At 42.4% G+C, this 21610-nt stretch overlaps 2 protein-coding genes across 2 annotated transcripts in view; one reads left to right on the forward strand and one right to left on the reverse strand.

Annotated features, from left to right (window-relative positions):
- The window catches only part of LOC119393937 (uncharacterized), a 635915-nt gene that overhangs the window by 234939 nt on the left and 379366 nt on the right, over nt 1-21610 (forward strand). The window lies entirely within an intron of this gene.
- LOC119393935 (solute carrier family 22 member 15-like) lies at nt 302-20110 on the reverse strand. Its single transcript, XM_037661129.2, has 7 exons — nt 19381-20110; nt 18402-18829; nt 10565-10783; nt 9733-9947; nt 8935-9049; nt 8080-8152; nt 302-6894 (listed from the first exon to the last, which is right to left on the reverse strand). Exons 1-7 carry the CDS (start codon nt 19624-19626, stop codon nt 6619-6621), a joined length of 1572 nt encoding a protein of 523 aa, XP_037517057.1. The 5' UTR covers nt 19627-20110; the 3' UTR covers nt 302-6618.

The following is a 21610-nucleotide window of genomic DNA, read 5'->3' on the forward strand; positions in this document are numbered from 1 at the left end:
AAGTTTTCTTGCAACAACCATTTTCTGAGCTGCCAACAGAACATGTGACCTAGCAGAACAGCTGTCACCATTTCATACCAGCAACCAAGAAGCAAATTTTGCTTCTCTGGCACTCAGAAAGGTGTCTTTGGTTATTACAAGCTGCTATTTACGCGGTGCACATAGCAGAAACGACCCTATAGGCCTGGTTGTCATGGCGTAGATTTGAAAAGGAGCCAGAACTCAAGCTAAAAGTCTCCAGAAGTAGCTATACCACTTAATTTTATCGCCAAATTTGTAGCCAAGTAGAACAGAAACAGTATCATGAATATAGTTTTTATTACCAAACAACAAATAATATCACTTTGAATAACAAATACATAGAAACAAAAGCACAGTTTTCAGATTCAGATTTTCCCTCTTGTTAGAGCATCAGGCCACACATAAGTTGCAATTAAATGAATAAATAATTGTAAGTTCAGTGTGCCTATGTACAGCTTATGTAGAATAGATAGAGCAATTTCGGAACATTCCAGCCGACAAGACAGTAGGAACATTACAACTTGAAGCAGTGTTTCTGTGAAGCCATAGACTGAATTTGATTAGTTGTTGCCATAATATAATATAATATAAGCTTCAAGTAGTGAAATCTGAAGATAAACAGTCCAGCTTCATTTGTTTTTATCAAGTTCACACGTTTTTGTCAAGTTCACACGGGAACATGCGCTGTGCATCAGCATTATAAACTGGCACGATGCTGCAGTGTAGATGGCAGGCAGCATGTGAGCAGCATGCTAGCCGCCAGTTTACCAACATGCGTACAACTTAGTGACTCAGTCTTTGCAGGATATGCATGCACATCACCTGACACGAGAGAAAAGCTTAAAAACAATGCATTTTAACTGAAAACAACAGGAAAATTGGTTACCAAATGTGCCAAAATAGAAGTTGAAGGGAGGCACCACTGGTGCTCGGTGCCTCCCTTCACAAACACTACATGAAGAACAATGAGCATTTTCCCCTGACCCACCTTATTTAAGACTAAGAACTATACTTGTATGAATTTCACTTTTTTGGTTCAAAGTAGAGTGGAAGTAACTCTGAATAGTTGTATGGTGCAGGTTATAAGCAATAAAATATGTTAAATTTTAAAATTTACTATACTTAGCACAAATAAGCCTGTGAAATGCACTTTTAAACTTAAAAACAAAATAATTGAGGTTCAGGTAATATGCACGATTAACCTTCAATTGTGGCATCGCGGTAGTGCTGGTTTTCCCTGGATAGGTGGTTTCATGGCATAGTAGCCCTACGCTGCAGTGAAACCACCTTCTCAGAGGTTTATGTGTGGGAAGCCAGTATTAAAACAATCTACAAAGTCGCCCATCTTGTGACAAAGTGAATTAGTTTTGTAAATGTTTATGGGCCGCAACTAACATGAGAGAAAAACTGCACAGCACCGCTTATGGGAAGCGCTAGCTAACTCGACTGTAATGGAGATGGAATGACAACATGAATATTGCACATTAAGTTGGTTTATGCTGTTTTCATAAAGTAGAGTACAATGATTTTGTCTATTAAAAGATCAAAGGACATATGTCACATACATCCTTCGATCTGGTTGTACGTATGTGACTTATGTCAAATACGTACAAGGACATGTGTGACTAGTAGTACACTGGGCGACCTCTGCTCATTTGTTGCCAGTGTATACTGAAGATGCCACCTGCATAGACAGCGAAAGCTCTGTGTTATTTTGTTAATACTTGTTGTGTTAAATTAGAGAAAATCGTTTAGAATCACGAAAATTGGAACATTTCTGCAGATGAAAGAAGTAAAAATGAAACAAAAATTGAAAATATTAACAATAGATTAATAAGAAAGTACAGATATAAGTAATGAAGTGGGGAATATGAACAAAACAAAATAAAGCAATTTGGTAAAGCAGAAAGTCAGGAGTAAAGAATTATTCTAGAACCTAAGTCTCTATGAACCTTAAAAAAAAAATACTCTTCTTAGACCGTGCAACTTTTGTTACAATTACTGGCTGACACTACAATTTCAAACCAACGAGTGTCAAATGAAGCCACAACTTCATAACGCATTCATTGAAATCTTAGCCTAGAGGATGCGCTGAAGTGGCAGGTGACGTTCTCTACACTTTGACCTCGCTGTAATGTGAATGGCAAAAGCACGTAAGAGGCAGAGTCAATGGCCCATAGACATCTATTGTATGTCATACCTTAACGTCAAGATATCTAAAGGAGGCCGCCACTACTTTGACATATGCTGACAGTTTGCTATTTTCAAAATATGAAGCCTTTTACTGGCGAGCTATATTTAAAGCACAACACAAAAGGAGTTTGAAGGGCTGTTGATATGAAGAGTGCTTACATCAGAATAGATCTGTTGTGAGGCCCAGCAGGCTAATCTTTCATTCTCGAGGATTTATGCAACCATGTAAAGTAATAACAGACAACCTTAATGCGGTTGTTTTATCCTACCTTGGAGCCTCACTAAAACGAAATTACATCAGACAAAAATGCCTTTCTTATACATTCAATGGATTATTGGCCAGCTGCCAGCTCGTAAAAAGATCACGTGCTACGCGACGCCACCTGGCAAAAGAAAGAGTGTTCCACACTCGCCATCATGACTGCGAGCAGCACTGATTAACACTCCCAGGTTTAAATGCACAGATGTACCATATAAAGTGGACGAGAGGATGGCCGCCGCCGTAGCTCAATTGTTAGAGCATCGGACGTGTTATTCAAAGGTTGCAGGTTCGGTCCCTGCCGGCGGTAAGTTATCTTTTCGTCGACTTTAATTTCTTCTCACTTATATCACAATTACTACAAGTAACATCCCTCATACTCCCTTAACATCCCTAGGCTTGATTGTCTGTTAGTTTTCATTAATGTTGTGTCTAAGAAAAAAAAAAGCCCTTAAAATTCCCCTTCTTTCGTTTCTTATACAGTGCCCCACCACGATGGTCTAATGGTTATGGTGCTCGACTGCTGACCTGAAGGTCGCGGGATCGAATCCCGGCCGCGGCGACTGCATTTTCGATGGAGGCGAAAATGTTGTGGCCCATGTACTTATAGATTTAGGTGCACGTTAAATAACCCCAGGTGATCGAAATTTCCGGTGCCCTCCACTACGGCGTCTCTCATAATCATATTGTGGTTTTGGGACGTTAAACCCCAAATATTAATTATTAATTAGTTTCTTATACAGAGTATTATAAGCATATATCTGTAACACATGAATGTTGGCAGGCATGAAGGAATTTAGGCTTTGTTGTATTCGATAATTTGCTCAGAAGGACAGACTGATGGGCTAGTTGGTTGTTCCCGCTGTGTCCAGTCTACCTGTCGCCGTCCGCGTGACTCTCTGCGCTACTGTTCTCAGTTAATAATTTGCTACATTCATGTTTTTTTATATTGAAGTTTGGCTGTATTAGTGGATGACTTCATACATCAACAGAGTTGAGCACCGAAATGTCGATACAATTTGTAAACAGCGACATAACAAAGCAAGGCAGCACATTTTTGAATCGCACTTAATTGGGCCAGTTGGTTCTGCATGTCGACAATGTGGAAGCGCTTTGAAGAGACAGGACACGCACTGTGCAAGGACAGACTGATGGCCTATCACTCTGTCCATGCGCAGTGTGTGTCCTGTCTCTTCCCTGTCCATGTCTTCAAAGCACACCCATATCGTCGATATTTTTGAAACTATGAAGAGAGATTGCTGCAAAGCAGTAAGTTTTATATCACCGAATGATACGAAACATAGAATGTACAACAAAAGCACGGCTTACGACAATTTATGAAAAGAATACTTTGATGTTACGAACTAAGCTAAAGCACAAACTGGTATGTACTGCCGGCTTCTGCAAATGGTTCTGATATGCCAAAGTCAAGGTATGTGAAGAACAACATTACCTTTGTCGAGGTCATGCAATGACATGCAAAATATGAAAATTGTCAGAAATGTGCAATGTCTAATGACTGCTGCTGAACTAGCATGCGGACTCCAGCACAGTCACAATGGTGTCACAATGAAAAAATACATCGAAAAAACTGTACAAAGAAGCTACAGTTATAAGATACACAGCATTCTGACTGCAAACACCGTCGATGGAATAATGTACAAACACTTCAATTACTAGTTGCAAGAAGCAAACCAATTAGTGTAAAATAAGAAACCGCAAGTTAGTATTTGGCAACTGTTCACAGAGATTTCCAAATGGCATGCCATGCCTTTTTTGAAGCCATACGCATCCTTCCAGTGCATCTCATCTTGCAGAGGAGCGTACAAATTTGGCAAATCCACATCTTATCCAACTGCTCTCTGTTACGATAACATGCTGCATGCAGCATGATTACACGCAGCATGCACCATTACCTTTTGTTTTCCTATGAGCAACGCACAAAAAAGTTACTAAAGATAAGGCACTTAGTTTTGTGACAATTGGCTTCATTGTTCCCCTTATCAAGGCATGTGATTTCAGAACTGTCCTCATGTGATATAGACTATGCACAGCCTTGACAAGCCTTTTATGTCAAGATGCAGTCTCTATCAAAAGTTTGAAAGCCACTGCATGCATCACTGGAACTGTCCTCAGGTCAACCACCTGGATTCTTTGGCACTAAAAATTGCCTGGAGCTGAAAAGGAAGCAGTATCCCTTGCCTTATTGTTGCTACAGCAGAGCTACAGTAGCATTTGCATGCCACCCCCCCCCCAGCACTGACAGTTTTTAACAAATTCTTGCAGTAGTTCGAAAACTTCTGATGAAGGCTGGAGGTGTACGGTGGAAAAGCGATTACTCCGAGAGATAAATCTCTCATGTGTAAACAGCAGCTCTGATTCGTGTATGTAGCTCTATGAAGCATTGATTAGCATGGCTCGTAGTAGAGGGACCTAAAAATGTTTCCACCCAGTCGTTCACTGTATACTGGCCCCATCAGACAATGGCAGGCTTGCTCGGCAAGCATGACCAAGAATACTGTGGTGTAAAGCACTCGTAAACTGTGTTTGACCACTGTGTTTGTAACGAGGAATGTTGTTGGAGGTCTTCAGTATAAACATCGCACAGCCATATTCATTGCAACAGCGTTAAAAACTAAAGCAACGTCAGCTATATAAAGACCAGCACACTTCCTTTACTAACAGCAACACGGTTTTTATAATACAATGATTTTTCTGCTAGTGTAGACAGCAGGATGTTAATTTGGTTTTGCACACACCTTTCACCACCAGTACACAGGTATGCACTACACATTATTCTCAGAGTGTTGGCTAGTGAACAAAATTACCAGGAAAAAAAAAAAGAGGATAAAGTGAGTGCAAGACATCACCACAGTACTTCTTAACAGAAACTTCTACTCATTCACAAAGTACAGCTAAAGCAAATTTTCATGGTAAAAAGAAATGACCAAGCATTTTTCCTAGCAAGCAAGTAGGGTTTTAACTTCACAAATGCCTGCAGTCATATACAAAGGCTTCTACAAAATTATGCAGTATCATTTCTGCTGGTTCAATTTCGCGTCAGCATTTAAACAGGTAGGTTGGCTCAGCTGACAGCCATTGAAGAATCAGCATTCAAATACAAACAGAAAGGAACACTCCTTGTGAACAGTGTATGAGGATTTCTTTTTCTTGTTTTCCTATAATTTACAGCTTATCAGAACTGCGCCTGTGATTGTCCACTGTAAATAAGTTTCTCAACGAGACATACTTGTATAAAGTTTTGTTTGTACAGTAGACAAAACTTTCTAAACTAAAAAAATAATAAACAGAGAAGCATCCATGTACAAGTTACCTTTAGGGCAGAGTCTTCCCTTCCATCACAAAGGGAAACAAAAATAACATATATAGGAAAACTATCATTAAAAACACCTGTCCATAGAAGCTTTTCATAACTCCAGAAAATGGAAAGAAAAATATGACTGCCATATGGCAGTACTGGTATTATATACCAACTTGCACTCACAGTTCTTCAGCATCTATTCACATAACTTGGTCTATCAAGAGTATCTGTACACAACCTTGCGGCAACAGAGTTAGAAACAGGTCTCCAGGACACTGACCTGGGCAAAGTCTCATAAAAAACTCCAAAAATGGAAAAGAAGACGAAAAAACGGCACATAATGAACCTGTGCAGCTTCTAAAACAGCTTGATTCACAGAACCGCAATTTATGATGCACAAAGCGTATAAGGAAAGCTGGCTACGTAACCTAGCTCATTCAAGTGCTGCTGAAAGCATCACTCGTCGACACAGAAGTGGTTGTTGTGGAATGCACAAGTCTCACAGTATCTTGGTCCACGGTTTGCTGCACGCAACACTTTCGGCTTACCACAAACACGGAATGCCCGGGCGACCAGTTGCGCAGCTGCATCCAGTCAGCAGCTTACTGATGCATACGACAGTCAGGTATCGACGAATATCAATGGTGACGTGGAAACCACCAGCACAACCTTCGTGTATGGTCGATTTCTCACTTGGCATTAAGCAAGGCGCTTCCAGCATGCCAACGCTGAAACTGAGACCTCCGATGCAGCGTGGCACAGTCCACCACAACGGCTCTGAGTGCTTTGTACCCTTGTCACGTGGTTTTGAGTGCCCGTGGTACTATGATCCGTAAGTGACGGTCGGCCGTTGGTGCACAGAGTACAGCTCGTCTTCGGAACTGCTGGATGATCGGACAATCCCTTCGTTCGTGGACACCCTGGAGAAGACGCCCGACGCTGTTGGTGACAGAAGTGGACGCTTGTCTTCATCCTCGATTTCCTCTATGGTTTCGGGCAAATGCTGGCCCCCAGTCTCTGGAAGTGCGAGAGCGGACAGTCCCGAGACAAGCATAATGATGCCAAGCACAGTGAACTGCAGCCCCGGAATCAAGTTGTCCTGCAAAGAGATGCCGCAAGGGGACAAGTTTTCGTTGCATCACTATTCGCAAACTTTAGCAAATGTAGCATGGGACACCATGCAAGAATATACTACAGTGTTTTCCTTCATAAAGGGCCAGCTCAGCTCATGTTCAGCCTGAAATAAAACAGGACAAAAGAGACTACAGAGGACAGGCGCTCGCTGCCAAAAAGTGCATTTATTCTGTGTGGTGGGCATAGATATAGGATGTGCATGCAGAATAAAGGCACTTGTTGGCAGTAAGAGTGCTCATCCGATGTTGTCTTCTCTTGCCGTTTCATTTCGTGCTATTTTAACTATGGAACAATGTTCTGCTGAACCACAACTTCTGAGGGGATCGCAATTCAGGACAATGAAATGAGATCCTGTCATGTTATAACAGTTTTTTTCCCACAGTCTTTGACACTTTCAGATAATCTTGTGCAACTTCGGCATTTACTAACTGCAGTACATAATAATTTGCAACACAAGGTGTAAACATTAGGGGAAGGCTTTTTTCAGGGCTCAGAAATTAGAGTGAAATTATGGTTTGTAATGTGACCATAGCTGCAGCTTTGAAGGATGCTGAAGGAAAGCGAAGCTGAAGTGGTAAATTAGGGCTCCCACACCTTCACAGTATCACTCTTCGTGAGAGCATGCCTTTCCATCTTAACGTAATAATGGTTGTATACATGTGGACACATATGGCACCACCATCACTGAATATACATATATAATGATCTCTTAAAAGCTTTTTTTTGTAGCTGGCAAACAGTCGTTGAGATATGGCAATAAGAACACTGAGTCTAAGTGCCTGCTCTGAGAATTACTACTAGCAAAAACAGGATGCATGATACTGATACTGCATCGTCATATAAACCATACTGCAAGCAAAAGAGTCACTATAGTACAAGGGTCTGGCACCAGGGGTGTAGGCAGAAATTCTTTTCGGGGGGGGGGGCATCTCCTCGACCTGAAGTGGGGGGTGGCCAGGCAGATGTGGGCGAGTGTCATTACGTGCTCTGTATGCCATGGCAAAAAAAAAGGGGGGGGGGGGGGCACTGACCCGGTGTGCCACTGTCTGGCACTACAAGCAATAGCGCTTCCAAGAAAGTGCAGATGCACTTCAGGAAACAAGAAATTACTTCCATGCAGTAACCAAGTAACCACGTTGCTATTACTTACCAGCAAGCTCACAAATGGAGAGATTATGCCACCAATTCTTGCTGCGACAGAAACAATGCCCATTCCAACGTTCCTAAGCAAGGAAGAAAAACCAAATGAGCACATAGAACTGTTCCGAACATCCTCAAAAGGACTCTGGAGAAACTCAATATCACTGCTAATAAAGTTCAGTGCTTATTAAAATGACAAGAATAAAAAAAATCGCTTTTCCTATCACCTAAGCGTGCCCCAAGTGATACAATTAGTGCAACTGAGATCATTGTGACATCACGGATTTCGAGGCATTTTCTTTTCTGCTTTACATCTCTTCTATGAAAAATAGAAAGTCCACAAAAGCTGCTGTATGAAGTCTCTTTTTGTACAGAACAAAATGCAATGGCATCAATACTGCTGGCAAATTTATACTGCATGTGTTATAAAATAATAAATGAAAAATGTATGACAAAGGCAGCGGCAGTACATGAATTCAGCCCCAACTTTCAACCGGGCTACGCTGAAACATAACAGCTCACTTGAACCAGATCCACCTATAAGTGAGTATCACTGCTAGTACAGCATAAACAATGCATGCATGTACAAACACACATGAAAAAAAAAACAAGAACTGAAACCTTGTACAGAAACCATCATATGCCTCATGTTGGCCAGCAAGTCAAAGCAGAGCATTTAGAAACTGCAGAGAAGCACTCTGCTTCAATGTGAATAGGCTGTAGCATGCCTCAAAAACACAGCAGGCGATTGGCACTTAACTTGTCAGCATGCTTGCAATATGTTCAATTCTGAACTGCTTTTTTCAAATGAGAAATAATTAGGCTCTAGTTTACACCAAGAAAGAGGGCACAGGTTCATCCTTACCTCACAATAGTGGGCATGAGCTCGGCTGAATAGACATAGATGATGGCAAAGGACATCGATATGCACATCTTGGCGCTCAGTGAGACAACGTCGCGCACTGCAGTGCTGTAGTGGACTGGGTGTGGGAAAGAAATTTACGTCCACACATGTAACTTAACTCGAGGCCTTCAAAGCAATCCTGGTACAGAAAAATGCGTGACAAAAGCTGGTACAGAAAAATGTGTGATATCTGGCAACACTAAATAAAACAAATATAATGAAACTTGCAACACTTCACAAATGAGCCATTACTCTCATCATCACATGAATGACAATCTCATGATGAGGCAGGGTAGGAAGACTTACAAGTAAAAAAAACATTCACTCAACATCCTTAATGCATGTTAGATGTTATAACATCAACTCTCCTTGTTTCTACGTTATTAGACAGAGACTATATAGACCACCGTAATATCCCAAGTCATCTCCCACCACCTGAAATTTATAGAAAAGGTTTGGTGGGCTAAGTCTCAGGGACAAAAAAAAACAAGAAAAGCTAGAAAATATCTACTGTTTGTTCATATCGAAGGTGGCTTGACAACAGATACGTGACTAGAGCTTGTAACTGCGGTCCTGCTCTTTTGCCTGCAATACAACGCAAAAGAGGTTTCTCGAGTTAAGAGTGTTTTCATGTGCCGATGAGCAAACAAAACACGGTTCACCGATGTGTTGCACATCATCATGTCACAACTCGTTACAGCCTTAAAGCACTGGCTGTTTTTCAAGGTAAGAAAATATACACAAGTAAGAGATACTCACAGTGTCCAGAAAACTGTAGTGCAACGGACGCCACACTGCCAACCAGCATCACAGCACACAATGAGTGCCGCCTGCCAACATAACTTAGCAGAACTGCCGACAGCAGGTATCCCGGTATCTCGATCATGCCAGACAGGGCTGTGCTCATGTAAAGGTCACCACCTAAACTGCTGGCAGCCATTGTCAGAGCGTAGTAGGTGATTCCATTCACTAACCTGAAAAATCAAAAGAAAAAAGAAAGCAGTGACATTTGTTTATTCATTAAATTCTCCTCCTTGAGAGAAAGTAGAGTCAAAGCTTGTTGTAAAAAACATAAACATAGTATAAATGAATTCTACGATGCAAGTGTATACCATTTTAATCAATGGCACTAGCATGTAGCATGAATACACCTATCACAAATATCCAATAGTACTAATGAAATTCATGTCGGACGTGATTTCGTTATAAACAAGGTTTAACTATAGTGAAGTCTGACGAAATGTTTTGGGAAGATGTGTTCGGCATGATTCTAGAGTGCCAAGGTGAAGGATGCACAGTCAGAAATGTCAGATAACTAGGCAATGTGATGAAGTGGAGAAATGAATAGGCATAGATTAGCATGTGATAACGTGCAAGATAACAATATTGGAATTATAGAAGCAAGAGGGTTTCATCCTGCAGTGGATATTAAATAGTTTTTATCCTTTACGTTTCTAATGCTGTGCCATAATTCTGTTCAAAAACAACCAGCAAGTACCCTAACATCATTTTATATTAGGCGTAGGCTGGTAACGATAGTGATATCGAGCAGATAAGTAGTGCATGATTGCGAAATACCAGAACAACGTACCAAAGCAGGATTTGGATGAGAGTTCGAATGCGCAAGGTGGAGCTAGTGAACAGTGCCATTGGGTTGGATCCCTTGTGGTGCACTTTGGGCTCCTGCAGGTCCCAGGTGCGCGGCAGGCAATGCGCTCGGCCATTGCGCACAGCTATTTCCAAGAGGACTTCTCGTGCCTGGGGTCGCTGACCGTGCAGAAGCAACCAACGTGGGCTTTCGGGCAGAAGCCTGCACAATGGACGTGGTTCTTAAGAGCAAGCCTAATGGGACACTAAAGAGAAAATGACTTCACATGCATATTATTATATTGCCCTTCCACAATACCAAAACAGCACTCTAGCTGTGAGAAGACAATGAGGAAACCATAAACTGAACAAAACACACACAAGAAAAACTTTTTTAAAGCTCAAATACAGGTGGCAAAGCTGCCTTAAAGTTTCTGCACCAGCTTGCCCTGACATCACACACATTTTGATAGTGCACGCTAGAAGCTATGTTATCTACGTGTTCGCAAAGATTGGTTATGCTGTGTGCTGAGGAAGCCAGAGACTTAACACAGCAAGTTTTTGAAAATTTTGCTGGGGTAATGTGGCCAAAATGGAAAAAAATACTTTGAGATTTGTGATGTCACACTGAAAACCAGGTGTTGGGGTTCTAGCTTAGTATTCAAGAATGCATATTTGACCCTAATTTTCCCTTCTAATAATGAACCTATGACCACAAGATTGATGACAATAGTTTTCTCAATTTTTATAAATACTATTGATGACCTACACTGAAAATCTTTTGCTCAGAGTCATTAGACATTAACATTTTCTTTTAAAGGGTCCAAACCACCTCCGATAATTTCTTAACATTTTAAGTAAACGCACACGTGAAATTCAGAGTGCCATCACAATCAACAATGCCAAACACGGCAGCGTTACGAGCCGTGGGCACGTCGCAAATTCTAAGAAACAATCCCTTCTTCTCTTCGGGCCTTTGGGTAGCCCCAGCATTGGCCGCGATGTCAACATTTGTGTCTGGTCATGTCACCCGCAAGAAGAACCTGTTTGTCTGCTCGGAGGTACGCGCGCTCACCACTCTTCCTCCTCGCACAGTGAGGAGGAGCACTTGGCCAGGAGGAGAGACGAACCAACAAATGGACCATAGTGAAGAAAAGAGCAAAACGAGCGAGGGCCTCTTATGTATCAGCAAACGTGTGTAACACCGCTATTGCGGCACCATTACGAAAAATTCTCACGACCACGTATTCGTTGAAGACTCGTGCACAACTGCAACGCCACAACTAAATTTCAACCTCTGGGTGGTTTCAGGGGCCCTTTAAATACACTAAACTTTATCAACAAACAGTGCAGTGTATGTGAAGCTAAACTATTTCTCTCTTTAGGTGCAAAACATTCAAAATGAAGCTCCAGAGGGTAAGCCTGCCCATAAAGGAACACTAAAGAGGAACACATTAACTCGAGGAAAAACTGCAATGACACAAAGAAGACGGGGATGAAGCGAAGACACTAACTGACAGACACGGGCGCCTTCGCTTCGTGTCTTCACTTCGTCCCCTTTGCGTCATTACAGTTTTCCCTCAAGTAATGAACCATCTAGCTCAGCAACAAGCCCTATTGACATTAGCTCGGTATAAGCGGATTGTTGTTGTTTTTGTTAAGCACCATAGAACCACTGTTGACTTCTGGCGATGCCATGACTGCTCTTTTACAATTTATTCTTTGGCCTCATTTAGATGTTTATCTGTGGCCTGAAGAATACCATGCAGTCATCATGTGGACTGCTCTTCTACAATAGCAAAATGGCCAATCCTATCATGGGATGGGCTTACAAGTGACTGCAGTCCAGCATTTGTTGTCTAGGTTTTCCCTTTATGATCGACATGGCACCACAAATTCAGCATTCAACAATCTGATGTAATAGCAGTAGTCGAAATACCTAAGCTCTAAAATCTTGCTAGCTTAGATAATTTGTTCTGTCATGGTACAATCTTTTGTTTTTTAAACAACAGGCTATCTGCTTGATCACACTGTTGATATAAAAAACATCAACAAAGCTAATATTCAAGCTATCAATCGACACCGCCACCAATCTGACATTTGAGCATGTTTTTTGGCTCGCTAAAGTTCCGCTTAAACTGAGAGCTGTACACCACTGCAGAAACATAATTCACCGATCCAGCCTAGGTGTTACTCCTGCACACTTATTTAATTAGTACTCAGTCTCAATGAAGTGGCACAAAAAGCTTTCCTTCACAGTACTCAAATCCAGCTTGCAACCTGAACAAACTCTGCTATTTCTAAACATATGACAAATATACTGCCTAAATCATTGAAGCATCTGGTTATAACTTAGTGAATATATTACATATGAACAAGTTACCATTATGTCACAGCAATGCAGAAGCACTGATTAAAACGAGGTGCTGCGCAAAAGAGACACGGACAAGAGGAGAACGAGGACGGGCACAGACTTGGCCAGCAACATGCGTTACAGAAGCATTAAGCTTCCAGAATAGCCATACGTGAATACAATGCAAACAGTATAAGCTGAGCGACATTGCTTTTAAGCAACTTCCACTTTACTTCAACAATCATGATTAAGAAACAGACATGGTACGTTTTGTACCAAAAGGCTCTATGGCCTTTTGGTACAAAACATACCAGAGAACAACAAGCAGAAGCTTGCAAGATAAAGTGCTTTCAACAATGAAGACTTGTTGTACTCAAACTCTCCACTACAGAGGAACAACTCTTAAAATACCTTCATGACAATATTTCACGTGTAATGTGGTTTGCCCTAAGTCAAACCTGACTATATCGAACTTGGGTAAATCGGATGATCCTTTATATCGAACTATTTCAGAACACGACAATGCTTTAACGTCTATGCATAGGAAAAGTTATGGCTATATGGAACGAAAATAGCCGGAACACTTGATATATCGAATACTGAGTAGTGTGATACACCCCAGTAAGTTGGTTTTTCCTCGCGGAAGGGGGACTTTCGCGCAAAAGTTTGGGAGAGTGAGCGGTGTGATTAGGAGGGCACCGCGCATAGCTAATAGAAACCATTGCTTGCCATCACGTGCTCTCCCCCATGATTCCTCGTCATCGCGGCTGGCATGCGAGGTCGCCATTCGCTTCTGAACTCCCTGCCTTTGTTAAAGCATAAAACAAAGAACCTGGATGATCTCCACGAAACTGGCGGTAATCACCACAGTCATAAGTGCAGAAAAGAAGTCTCACGTCGCCACTGCATACAGCATCCCAACAAGCACTGCGAGTATGATATTGAAAAACAACACTAACATTACGGCCAAAGCAGTCGAGGCTGCCAGTGCCCGACGAGTATGCAGAGCTGCGTTTGAAGATGTTCAGTCTGTTTACATCCACACTGTGTTTTCTCGCCTACAACCCGTCCTTGCATATAACCCGTACCCCAAGCTACCAAACCGCGAAAAAATAAAAAAGAAAAAAAACTTCCCCGCGTAGTGCTGTAAGCCGACTTTCTAGCATTACCGCAAAGCAGTGCTGTGAAGCCAACTTGCGCACTGAAATTCGCACAGAAAATGTGGTGAATTCTTTAAAAGTTTTATATCGAAGTATACGATATATCGAACTAATTCCTGTTTTTCAATGAGTTCGATAAATCCGAGTTCAACTGTATTACCTTTCACATGCATGCAAGGACTCAGGGAGGCTATTTTGTAAGCGTTTTGTGACAGAACGAAACCTCATCAAGTGGACGAGAGGGCGCAAGCAGCCGAGTTTAGAAAATTCAGAAATGTTTTGAAGGCATGAAGAAATATAGAATTATTATAGCTGAACATCAATATTGGCAGTTTTTGTTTTTCAAAGCTTGAGATTGAAGAGTGCGATGGTTTTATTATTTTTTTTTGTGTGTTAATGTCTTGAGTGGACGTCAGGTGGTGTCGCAATTTGACAAATCATTTGGTAGTGGGGGGCTGGTTATAATTTTCACAAACTATTGCCGCAGGATTGGAGTAAGTCAGACACAAAGCAGGCTAATTCCATTCTTCGGCTTATGTTTCGATTGAATCTAAGTCGTCTGGAGACCGTTCTGTATCCGTTCTATCGGACAGAATTACGCTCTGTTCGTTCTATGCCAATATGATTGACAGCACTGCCTTTTCTGGTTGCTATTCTCACGTCTGACCGCCAGGCAAGCCTCAACCAATCCCATGCAGCTATCTCTCATCCTCTTGATAACGTTTTGTTCCATGCTGTGAGCCAACGCTTACAAAATAGCCCACCAGATGACCAGCTGTAAGCTGTGGCAATAAGCATTTTGTACAGACTTGCAAACTTCTCTTAACTTTACTTCACATGCTAAGTGATTCCATATTTAAATTACCACCTTCATGTGACATTTCCTGTTCTATGACTTTTCATTACCCTTAACCAAGAGACAATAAGCCATGGTGGCAGCTAAAAGCCAGGCCTGCATCTTGCATCTGTCCATAAACAGCAAACACTTCTGATGCATTTAATTGGCCGAGGCCTGTGCAAAGGGCACAAACGGGAAACGTACATGTGAATCTCGACAAAACGTGTGCCTTGCAGCATAGTGTTTGTTCGTTTATGTGATGAGTCAAGATCCTGGCCCTGCTACCATCACTTGAAAACAAGCTAAAGTGGATGCGTGGGTGAATGGGTACAATGTACTTGAAAAAAAAAAACGGCGCGAAGACAGAGGACTGGTAAAAAGAGGACACAGACAACAGCGCTGTTGTCTGTGTTTTTCTTTTACTGGTCTTCCGTTTTTCACGCTGCTTTTATTTCAAGTTTGAAAACAAGGCTGTTGTTTCATATCTCTCTTCCATGTATGATAGCGATAAAAAGCAGGCTTATCATGGCACAAGGAAGGATGCCCTAAATGGCTAATCCCCCTAATTCTCCATTAGAGACCGTGCTGCCTTCACGTCTGAACAAGCAGCTGTCATATCTTAGTCCAGGTCTCTATTCTAACAATATGTATCTGGACGAATTGTCCGATAAGAAGTGCTGCAACGAGGAAGACTGCGGGCAAAACAATTACTATTCTGCTCGACAACAGCACAGACAACCACAACACAAGGCGCAAGATTTTCTCAGAAAATTTGTTTCAGTAGTTATTTTTAGTTAAAAAGCTCTAATTAAATTCTGTGTTTGCATTTTTATGCAGCCTCATAGTTGATAAAAATATAAAATATCCCTTATTCAGAGTAAGAACTAAATGGAAAGGACTCCCTTTCCCCTGATATTACGAAAGGGGGGGGGTAGCGTCTGGGTGACAGGGCTACTGCACACAAGGATTATATATCTGCCTTGTAAACAAGGGCCAAATTGTGTCTTAAGTAATGTTTGAACCTGAAAAAATAGAGAAAAAGCTGCCCTCTTCGTCTCTAGACAATCCTCACGAGTTTACTCTAAATACAGACCAATGAAATTATAAGCAACTTTTACACATTACTATAGTTGATTTTATACCTTCATGAGTGAGTTTATAATGTGACTGTCCAAAGTGCATTATAAGGTGCAGTGTGCACTTGGTGCATTCGTGGGAAGCAAATGTTGGAGCCTGAAGTATGCCTAGGTAGCCCCAATTTGAACACTTTCTACCTTGAAGGAAGTATTTTTCAACACGCACGAATGCAACTTTTCACACGTGAACAGTAACTGCAAATTGTTGCAACTTAAAATGCCGTGTTTTGCTGAAAATGAACAACATGTAATGATACAAGGCCGTGTGTGAAGCAGTGAGCAGACACTACTGCAACAGTTCTTGCCAGTAGCTTGTACGGGAAAAATCTCGGTACCACGGAGAAGACAAATCGCCTGTGGAACAGCAAAGGCACATAAGCCCCACAGCCCAGAACATGAAATGAGATGACTCCACTGATGGTTTGTCCGTCGCATTGACTCAAACCAACCCCGTTTTTTTCGTGAGAGATAGATTTATGTTTTTATTTCTTAATTTAAAGTTGCGAAAAATGACCTGTGGCACCTCTGGCAGCAAAAACATGAACGATCCGATGAACCCGGCCACGTGAACATTGATAGCTGTACGCCGTCGACTATATTTTTGTTAGTATTGAAATATTGTTCGTTTCCTTACGTTAAAAGGTATCACTCTATAAAAATGTACATATTGGCCTGTGTTAGTAGTATGCATTAAAGTGGTGCTGCCTTCGCGTGACGTAATGATCCCATACCCGTCAGCGCATCTTGAGCAACTTTTCAGCGTGCTCATGCAACCGTGCACGCAGTTTTCAGATCGCTAAGATTTTGGAGCGACATAGTTTTGCTACCTACAATTCGTCTCAGAAATGACGCGTGCTGCTACTCGGTGCGGCCGCGCATATGCGTAGTGACGTTTTCGATGACTTGGCTTGGCTCGTGCATCGAGAGAGTAACGACGCCGGGACAAGCCACCCATGACACAGGTGCAGGCAACCTTGGACGCATGAGCACACAACGCAGTACAAATACAGGGAAGGTGTTTAAATGCCACATCATCTCATTGAAACAGCTTGTTATTTTCAAAAATAGTTGAAAAGCTATAAATAAAGGTGGTTAAGCATAGTTACAGGAACTCCTGCGAAAGCAGAACAATAGCTTTCACAAATCGCGAGAAGGGGTGGTGCCATTGCTATCAATCCTCAGCATTGCTGGAGGAAAGGTACGTCCATGTTTAGAGCCTTTCAGATCGAAAAATACTGCTTGTAAAGTAACTGCATGCTTTTTGGATCAACTACTGCAGCTACAAACACTGCGAAGGGTGAGCTTTCTGTCGCACCGTAAAAAAATGGGTTGAGAAAAATCAGTTGTCGGTCCCTTTAACATCCCCTTGACAAGCCAATGTTAAAAACGTAAGCAGAGAAACAACACTTTTAGTAGTGTTCTTAGACTCTCTTCGCGAGCAAAATGTGCTTCAGGAAAATGCACCTTGAACTAGTTGTTACTTCCCAAGTCAAGTGCAACTAAAGCAATGCACAATGGTCAAATGATAAATAAATGACGCAACATGTAAGCAATATGTTGGCTCTCTTATTCCAGTATGGGACAAGAGTTTTTTTTTTTTTTGACTGCTTACTGTCCTACCAGCGGTGATTCTTTTTGCTTTCGTGCATGTGTTTCCACTCCCTGTTTGGTGACCAGCTTAAGAAAATTTTATCGGAAGTGTTGTTTGTGTTTTGACAATGTTTCTGCTTCTGTCAGTTTGTCCTATTTAGCAGCAAATGCATATTTCTGTGTTAAAAGAAATTAAGACTGCTAGAAACTAAAGCAAAAGCTCATTAATGGCAAAATTTGTAGACAATGTGATCATACACTTGGATGTTAGTGGAGTAGTCCTATTAATTTCTTTGCCCTTCAGTTATGTTTACACTGTGCCAGTGGCACCTTCACCACAAAAGAACCTTGCTTCAAAGACTACAACTCAACAAAGTCGTTTAGTGTGTGGTTCACACTATGGGATTTGTGTCATCCTATTCTTGTAATGCACTGCATGTTACATAGTTGTTCACTTCTGTGTGCATCTGTCAATTGTAAACCTATGACTTGACATATATGCAGAAAATTATAACCTGGGTTTCATATGTCTAAACAATGATATGAACATGAGACATGCCGTAGGGATTAATCAGAATCACCTGGAGTGTTTTAATGTGCACCTAAATCTCAGCGCACGGCTGCATTTTGCATTTCGACCCTACTTAAATACATACATTGCGTCCAGGTGTCAATTTCGTACTGTACTTAGTAACCCAGCCCCTTAGCCAATAAGTTGCCACGGCAATGACAAATATTCGCAAAAGAAAGTGAAAACAACTCACAGGGCAAGCGGTACAAAGAGAGCACTCAGGGCTGCTGTGGCAATGGTGTAGTGGCGCCAGTCCGGAATGAAATAGGCAAGTGCGGCGTGCAGTCCAATGCCCAAAGCGAACACACCTGGGAACAGTGTCCCCAGTAGTGCTCGCTTGGACGGTCCAATTAGTTCCGTCATAAGCACAAACGTAACGAGTGCTACGGCTGCCGTGGTCATGCCGGCAAAGAAGCGACAGGTGGCATGTAGGGCCAGACTTGGTGCAAAGGCCCCAAAGAAGGTTATGGCCGAAATGCCTATGGCTGCGAACGGAAGCGTGCGTCGCCGTCCAAACTTGTCGGAGATGTAGCCAAACACACAGGCACCAGTCATGACGCCGGCCATGAAGACAGCTTGCACCATCTTCACCAAGTATTCATCGTGGCAGATTAGATTCCACTGGAAGAACATAAACGGAGCGTGTTAATAAATGTGCTGGTGATATCCTGCTTCGTAAAGCTAATGAAAATGGTATGTGTACCTGAATAAACAACTGTTGGATCACTGTGGATAATTTTTGAGGCAATAACACTTACGCACATAAAGTTCTGCAACAAAATGGTGTACTTAAATACGCGAGAAAAAAAAGATATGTCATAGAAGCAAACATTTACTTTGTCCCTGATACATCAACTTAAGTTTACAGAAGTTCGCCTAATTGCTAATACCAAATGCTGACAAACTGCAGGTTTGTAAACGGGAAATAGTCAACACAGCCAAATCAGTGCTTTCTTTTTAAAAAATGAAACTGAGTACGTTAGCGGAAGGTTTGAATGTCTGAGAAAGCGAAACCATAGAATTTTGGCAGCTCAGAAATGAACGCATGGCCCGAAGGCGAGAAGTCAAGTTAACAGATTCACAAGAGAATCGAAAATATACCGAGTCTTTCCACTCTTTCACATTTCGCTTACAAGTAAACCATACTGAGCGCATGTAACGAGCTAGCTTACCTCGGTGGCTATTGACGTGAATCTGGAAGTGTAGTGCGGGTGCTCGCATCGGTTGTTCGCGTCGCAGCCAGCCGTTGAAGGTGTCGAGCCATTCCAGCACTGAAACTCCGGCGCAGCACCGGTGAACACAATTTGCAGCATCTCACCGCTGACAAACAACCCGCCGAGGATTGCCGTGTAAATAAAGTAGAGAATCTGTTGTGGCCCCACCTCGCCAACGAGGTGGAAAACTTGGTCGACATCCATCGTGCCCGCACAACGCGCTTCCTTCGCGGTCGACAATACTCAAAATGCAACTTGTGAAAACGGCGAAAAAAACGTTTCAGGCTACAGCGTCGTCACTGCTATGCCGTTCCTTTGTGTACTGCCACACCGCACCTGTGGTTGCTTCCGTGTTGTGTCAGAGCGCAACGACGCACCTGTAGCGCGAGATCTGTCAACATGAGAAACCTAATCGGCACGTTTTCATACCGGTAGTTCGGCCGTCGTGTGCATGTGTGCTCATGCAAGGCTTTTAGCTGCGACGATACAGCGACGTACTTGCCATGCTCGATTCAAAATTTGCGGTGAAACGTCGTCAGCACGAGAACAACGCCAAGCACACGTTGCATGCGCGATGCGCTCTTGCAGCGGAACGTAAACTCGCCCACAACCCACACAGCCCACACTCAAACTCCAGGCAGCTGCCGATTCCTCAGCTGCTCGGCGTGGACTCTAGTTGACACGACGGTCAGTTGTGGAACTAGCAAGGAACTAGCGCCTAGCGCACGCGCTCAGTTGTCGGCGTCACAGCGCCCTTCCGCTCTCTCTGGAAAGAGCGCTCGTGCCGCCAGCGATATAACCTGGATACAGCTGCTGATAGCGGCTGATCTGGACGACTACGGTCGCTACGGTTGCGTGGAGTCGTGTATTCAACAAAATAACGGTCGGACGGCGCTCGAAAAGTTATCTAGACAAGCAAGCTTGCTCATGATTAGATATGTGGCCTGACAGAATCCGGGAACTGCTTCTTAGCGTGTTTGTTTTCGTTTCCTTGCCGGGGTAAACCAGGAGTTATCGCTTCTGGGTCAAATGTGCAAGTGTTTACAAAGTTACGAAAGCGTTGAGTGTACTCTCTCCTTCCCGCCTTTCAAAAGTGACAGAGTCTCTACATATCTGCAGAGTTCATGACAAAGTTTTATAAGGGCGATGGTCAAAATAAGCCTCAACTAGTTCCTGTCCTCGGCGAAATATCCAGATGATGTGCACAAAAGCTCACAGCCGTCAAAAAGTAAATAAATGAATGAATGAATAAATGAATAAATAAATAAATAAATAAATAAATAAATAAATAAATAAATAAATAATGGGGAGGGGGTGCTCTGGAATTGTGACCCTCATAATAATTAAAATAAATAATATATCGACATGGAGCTGCGATAAGAGAGTCGGAGGTCCTTTGACTCTCTCATCGTAGTTGACTCTGCAGAGGAAATATCCCGCTGTTCCCCCAAATAAAGACGTTTATTCTCTCTCTCATGCCGGTATCCACGTAACGTGAAGAATATTTGGAGCGATAGTGCACGCTCTCACTCTATCTCTCTCTTTCTCTCATATGACGAAAAGGTGTGAGGCTGTGCATTTTTGGGGGGTCACGCCTATTTAGAACAGCCCTTAAAGGATTATGGCGGCGCTAGGGAGCCGTCTGTGAAAAGACGTTAGTTTCTCACAGACGGCTCCCTGGGCGCCGCCATAATCCTTTCTGGGCTGTGCTAAAAAGGTGTGGCCCCCCCAAAAAAATGCACTGCCGAGGCTGTGACGCCAGCCTTTGTACTACTGCGCGCAGCCCAGCATGGCGGCGTTTTTTTCTCTCCTGTGAAAAGGTCATGGAATTGTGAATTAATAATTCTGGCAGATCAAAGTTGTGCATGGGTGTTTTTCGTCGCAATTTGCAACAAGGTTGCAAGTGCTTACTGCAAGTACCAATTTCGGGCAGGTGTATTATACAAAATAAGGATGTGATCTTATTTGCAGAACGTGTGATTGCTTTTCGCATTTCGTTTTCATTTTTACCTCACTTCTTGCTTGCAAGTTTTGACGTATAGCCAATTGGTCTCCGTTGTCGAACATGCATGCGCACAGATCGTCATGATGAAAGATCGAATTTCAATGCATAGGAGAAAAGCAACGATGATTAGAAAAGAAGGGGAAAAAAGCATGATAGAGCCTTCAAGCTGACCTGCTGAACTTT

The sequence above is a fragment of the Rhipicephalus sanguineus genome, chromosome 5 (genome assembly GCF_013339695.2).
Source record: "Rhipicephalus sanguineus isolate Rsan-2018 chromosome 5, BIME_Rsan_1.4, whole genome shotgun sequence".
In the NCBI taxonomy this organism is placed as follows: domain Eukaryota; kingdom Metazoa; phylum Arthropoda; class Arachnida; order Ixodida; family Ixodidae; genus Rhipicephalus; species Rhipicephalus sanguineus.

Bases quoted from the DNA above. Each gene is read 5' to 3' on its own strand.
- LOC119393935 (XM_037661129.2), bottom strand. From the start codon at position 19,626: ATGGATGTCGACCAAGTTTTCCACCTCGTTGGCGAGGTGGGGCCACAA. The intron at 9,948-10,564 runs GTACGTTGTTCT...TTGATTTTTCAG, and splicing joins CTCATCCAAATCCTGCTTTG to GTTAGTGAATGGAATCACCT. The intron at 8,153-8,934 runs GTAAGGATGAAC...TTCCTTGCTTAG, and splicing joins CTCATGCCCACTATTGTGAG to GAACGTTGGAATGGGCATTG.